Source organism: Lactuca virosa, chromosome 4, assembly GCF_052849685.1.
Source record: "Lactuca virosa cultivar CGN04683 chromosome 4, Lactuca_virosa_CGN04683_v6, whole genome shotgun sequence".
Lineage (NCBI taxonomy): Eukaryota > Viridiplantae > Streptophyta > Magnoliopsida > Asterales > Asteraceae > Lactuca > Lactuca virosa.
Window position 1 is genome coordinate 275547601 of NC_136429.1, and position 5775 is coordinate 275553375.

Consider the following 5775-nt stretch of genomic DNA (forward strand, 5'->3'; position numbering starts at 1 on the left):
ACCTTTTCGTCACTAATTTCCATTAGGGGCTAAGATTGACAATAACTTCAAAGTGTCATAACTCCTTCATTCTAACTCCGTTTCCGACGAACTTTATATCCACGAAAAGGTGGCGGGAAGCCCTACGCTCCCATCGACACCTCCAAGTCTAAAACCTTCCGGATGAAACCCGCGACCCATAAAAGACCGAATCGCCCCTACCCTTTGGCTTCCGAGACCTCAACCGAGTACTTTCAAACAGGGTGTTACAGGGGGGTGATGGAGGCTGAGGGTGTGGAAACCCTAGCCATCACATCCCATTAATAAGGCCCAAACCGCAAAATTAGGGTTTTGCACTCTGGCGGCCACCACGTCGTGGTGCACATGAATGATGCACGTTTCTTCTAGCTATGACCACGTCGTAGCCACAACAAAAACTACAATGTAAGATTTTAATTCCCATAAACTCAATAGAATTATTTACCTAGAACTTGTGTTACACATAAATTTATCCTTTCAATTACTTTTTATTTATAAGGTTGTGGACCACAATTGATTATAGAAAAGCAAAGGCTTTTAAAATCAATGAGGAACCTTATCATTAATGGAAAATACCATTCCATGGCATGTTTCAAACAAAATCAATAAGGGACCAAACCTTTAACCAATGGGTAAAAGTCATGGAAATTTTTTTCAATGTTGTTCGCCGAAAATCTCCGGTAGCTAGACAAAAAATTTTGGTGGTTAAAGAAAAAAAATATTTAGTGGTCTAATTTTATTTTTGCAATCACAACATTAAACTTTCATGTTAATGTTGATTATCTCGTTTTATATATAAAAAAAAATTATAGCATTTTAATGCCAACTATATAACATCGTTTTTTTTTTTTTTTTTTTTTTTTTTTTTTTTTTTTTTTTTTTTTAATTTGAATGTGAATTACATCATTTTACACTTATCTTAATGTCACTTGTAGCTCAACTTTCATTTTAATTTTGATTATAATGTTAAACTCTAATGTTAATGTTGATTTTAGCGTTTTAGTTTTATTCTTTTTTCAATTATAGCATTCAACTCTCATAGTCACAAATTTCTCCAACAAGAAAAAAGTCAAGTATTTCTATGATATCAGATGCATTATTGTGGGTCTATCCGCTATATGTATGTGGTAGAGGTATTTTAAAGATCAATATTCGTGAGCTTGTGTTCAAACCTCCCTATCACCTTTGTTTCATATTCAATCCGAGTTTATGTATAAAGATGGTATTCCAAAGGTAATAATAAGCCGTGGAATCTGTATGTGATTGTTTATACTTTTAATTGTGGTAGAGAGATCTTAAGTATGTTATCTGAATTAAAAACTTATTTTAGACATCTAATGAATTATTAATTTTTTCATTAAAATCCGTCACGTTGTAAAAAATATTAAATTTCACGTGATTCAAGAGCTAGGAATCTGGGTTTTTTTTATAATGAAATCGTGAAACACGATTTGAAGCAAATATTATTAATAACCTTTAGGTATTTAAATTTTGAATTAATTAAATCATTTTTATAAAATAAATTGTTGGAGTTTGATAAAGATGCAGCATTTTTTTTGTCTATAAATAAGAGGGCAAATCCACAATCCACTTCACAGCTGAAAACTTAAAAAACTTTCATCCAAAGACCAAAGATATGGAAGCAACTCTACAGAAAGGAAGGAAGTACTCTTTCCCCAATGACATAACTAGTGCCGATTTCGAACCTGGTTTTGTTTGGGGTACTGCCACTTCTGCATATCAGGTATCATATTATATTTCTATATTTTTAAAAATATTATGTGGTGTTATTGTGATATTTGTGATAATTTCCTATGAATGAATCCTTCTAATTAAATTTAATATATAGGAGTGTGTAAGGTGTAAAAGGGTTAATATATAAATAGAAATCATGAATCAGAGAGTGATAATATCATATAGGTACTGCCACTCATATGACTTAATGTCTTATACCATTTGATTGTGATAATTTTCTATGAAATAATACAAACAGTTTTACAAAAAATAGTAGTACTATATGCTAATTAACAGTGTCTACACTAGTAAATGACTCGTGCAATATAATTGGTTTAAAACCATTGTAACCATTTATGTAAGAGACTTGAAATCAAGGGAGAATTCATAGACAAGTAAAGGGGTCCATGGACACCCCTTCTTTATGGAATTATTTAAGATACTATACTACTATATGACAAGTTTTAGTTGGACACCCTTTATATATATATATATGAGCGTGGATGGTTTGAAGTAGCTTGTAAGTTTAAGACAATTACAGTATCAAATAGCATTAATATTATTGGGAATAAATATTAGAAAAACAATAAACTCAAACTAAAATGTACTTACAAATATACTATTTGCCATTCATTTTCAGAGATATGGCCATGTGAAATTAAAATTTAACATTTGAGTATAATTTTCTTGTTTCACATAGATTGAAGGTGCTGTGCTTGAAGGTGGTAGACAACCAAGCGTCTGGGATACTTTCTGCCTCACAAAATCCGGTTTTTCTCTTCTTCTTCTTCTTTTTTTTCTTTTTTTTTTTTTTTTTTTTTTTTTTTTTTTAAATATCAGGACAGTGATCATTTTTGCATCCACGACCTCTCATTTGAATTCATGAAATATTCTTAATATTTTATTATAGGTGCCATCGACAACGAAGATAATGGAAACAATGCTATTAATGCTTATTATAAAACAAAGGTATAGTTAATTAACCTTTGTTTTGCTCAAATATTGGAGCTTCATAAATCTAAGCCTCTTTTCTTCTAAGTATATTTCATGATCGTACACAGGAAGATGTGCAACTGATGAAGAAACTGGGTCTAAAAGCCTATAGATTCTCATTTTCATGGAGTAGAATATTACCAGGTGACTTTACTTCGAAAATGAACAAAAATAATATATATATATATATATATATATATATATATATATATATATATATATATATATATATATATATATATATATATGTTCTTGTTTGACTTTGGTGTCAAATTTTTAGGTGGAAAATTGAGACTGGGCATCAACCAGGAAGGTGTCGACTACTACAATAACCTAATCGATGAGCTTAAACGCAATGAAATTGAGCCATTTGTCACTTTGTGGCATTGGGATACTCCCAATGCCCTGGAAGAAGACTACTTGGGTTTTTTGGATAAACAAATCATGTAAGATAAAAGATATGAATCGAGTTTTTAAGAGTTTTTGGGCTTAATTATATAATTACAAATTGAATAAAAAATTGAATAAAAAATATTGGGTTATGTATATTTGCTTATCAGAGATGATTTCGCGGATTATGCGGAATTTTGCTTCTGGGAATTTGGTGATCGGGTTAAGCATTGGATCACATTGAATGAGCCCCATAGTTACGCTTCATCTGGTTACGGTTATGGTATTCACGCACCTGGTCGAGGAGGTGTGCAAGTTGACCCTGAACTCTTGGCTGGAAATAACCTTGGAACTCGTAGCAATGATATTGTCGCTCCAAGAACTTTCGACAATAAAGGTGTTGGGGATGCTGCCACTGAGCCCTATATTGTAGCACACAACTTACTCCTGGCTCATGCAACTGCTGCCGATATATACAAGAAAGGATTTCAGGTAATTAATATATATCCCGATCGAATTAAGTTTGATCTTCAATCTCTCATCTTGCTTATTGTTATTGGTTTTTGTGTCGGTTATTATAATTATTATACAGTGATGCAAGAATCAACAAATAAACATCCACAAATTAATAAAAACATATGAACAAGTAGAGGTATAATAACCAAGGCATGGATACACATTATAATAAAAGTTGTTAATTAATTATGAACTCGTCTTCAAACCTTCAGGAGAGCCAAGGTGGTGTGATTGGAATTACGTTGAACCAACAGTTTAACGAGCCATTAAATCAAAGGAATCTGGTAGACCAGATGGCAGCCGACAGAGCCATGGACTTTATTTTCGGATGGTGAGTCACGTCATGAAAAGGAAACACATTAACAATGAGAATCAACAAGTATACTGATTAAACCTTAAACATTTTTTCAGGTACATGGAGCCATTGTTTAGTGGTAAGTACCCGGACACAATGAGAGATCTTGTCAACGACCGTTTGCCTGAATTCATAAATAATGAACCCGAGCTACTGATGAACTCTTACGATTTTATTGGGTTGAATTACTATACTGCCCGATACGCAACCACTGCGGAACCAACTGATGTGGTATCCTACTTGACAGATAGCAATGTGCACCAAACTGAAGGTATATATATTAAATGATTAATCCAAGTCTCGGTTAAAAAAAAATTAGAACGATTGTGAACACATGCATGTTGGTAGTGGTTCGATGTTGGAAATACGTCTTGATATGTTTAACTTGATTTTGTTTTTATCAGTTGGCCTTAATGGGGAACTGATCGGTCCTGAGGTACGTATGATTGGTTTTGATATGAGTGTGGTGTTCTGAGTTTCTCAATTTACGATTAACTGATCAATGTAGGGAGGCGTTGATTGGTTTTTTTCCTATCCACTTGGAATTTACAAATCCCTGATGCAACTAAAAGATAAGTACGGAAACCCGTTGGTCTATATAACTGAAAATGGTAATCACTTTTGTTATTTTCGCCTTCTGATAATTAATTAATGGTTTCTTTGGTCGTAAATTAACTCAAAATAATACCGTGTCATTGTACCATTTCGGTAGGCTATGCTGATGCAATGGATAACAAACTGAAAATTGAAGAAGCTCGTATTGATAATGAACGTATTGTTTATTACAATACACATCTTCAAAATGTCCTAAGAGCAATTGGGTAAGGATAATTATACCATATTTAATGCATTTTATGCAAGTCCCATTACTCTTTTCTTTACTTTGCATGCATTATAATCAAACCTTGTTACACTGTTGTAGGGATGGCTGTAATGTGAAGGGGTACTTCGCATGGTCAATGATGGATAATTTTGAGTGGCACAAGGGATACTCTGTTCGTTTTGGTCTATTTTATGTTGATTATACTCATGGAAAATACACAAGGTACCCAAAGCACTCTGCAATATGGTTTAAGAAGTTTCTTAATCCACCTGCACAAGAAGAGAAGCTACGTGAAGGTGATGGAAATTAAGAAGTGTATTGCTTGAACACAAAGAAGTGAGTCGCAATCGGCACAGAAGAAAATAAATGCCCTAAGTGGTTTCTACTTTCATGAATAATAAGTGCCCGTGAATTATGTCTGTTTTATCGTTTTCGATTCCTTTCAAGAAATTATGTTTCGTCGGTTGGAAATGTCTATTGCTCCTTTTTATTTTAGGACGTGAAATGAATGTTGTCTTATATGTGAACTCTTACGTTAACAAACAAAAAAAAAAAATATATATATATATATATATATATATATATATATATATATATATATATATATATATATATATATATATATATATATATATATATATATATGGAGTGGTTCAAATAGTAACCACAAAATATTAAGAACCTAACAACCCCATTTCATAAATATGTTAAAATCCTAATATTTGTATTTTTGGTAAGAAAATGATAAAATCATAATTTTTTTACTCTAATATTTTCATTTATATATTCATTTCATATTTTAACACAAAATTTATGTAAATACAACTTTTTACAATTCATTTCTAGCTTAATATACAAAATTCATAACTTAACACATACTATTTTTACATTAATTCAGAAATTCAAAGAAATCAAACTCAAACTCTACCATCACCACCACGACCAC

General features: G+C 32.0%; 1 protein-coding gene across 1 annotated transcript; it reads left to right on the forward strand.

Moving 5' to 3' along the window:
- Nucleotides 1-1597: 1597 nt before the first annotated feature.
- On the forward strand, nucleotides 1598-5356 carry LOC145108301 (raucaffricine-O-beta-D-glucosidase-like). Its single transcript, XM_079045323.1, has 12 exons — nucleotides 1598-1762; nucleotides 2453-2522; nucleotides 2663-2721; nucleotides 2814-2889; nucleotides 3026-3191; nucleotides 3306-3627; nucleotides 3864-3982; nucleotides 4063-4277; nucleotides 4411-4442; nucleotides 4515-4617; nucleotides 4719-4827; nucleotides 4929-5356. The coding sequence occupies exons 1-12, from the start codon at nucleotides 1655-1657 to the stop codon at nucleotides 5137-5139; spliced, it is 1590 nt and encodes a 529-aa protein (XP_078901449.1). The 5' UTR covers nucleotides 1598-1654; the 3' UTR covers nucleotides 5140-5356.
- Nucleotides 5357-5775: the final 419 nt, after the last annotated feature.

What these genes read in the sequence shown, in the direction of transcription:
- LOC145108301 (XM_079045323.1), top strand. Translation starts at nt 1,655, where the DNA reads ATGGAAGCAACTCTACAGAAAGGAAGGAAGTACTCTTTCCCCAATGAC. An exon ending in CTGCCACTTCTGCATATCAG is followed by an intron (nt 1,763 to 2,452) that starts GTATCATATTAT and finishes TGTTTCACATAG; the next exon opens with ATTGAAGGTGCTGTGCTTGA. An exon ending in TATACAAGAAAGGATTTCAG is followed by an intron (nt 3,628 to 3,863) that starts GTAATTAATATA and finishes TCAAACCTTCAG; the next exon opens with GAGAGCCAAGGTGGTGTGAT.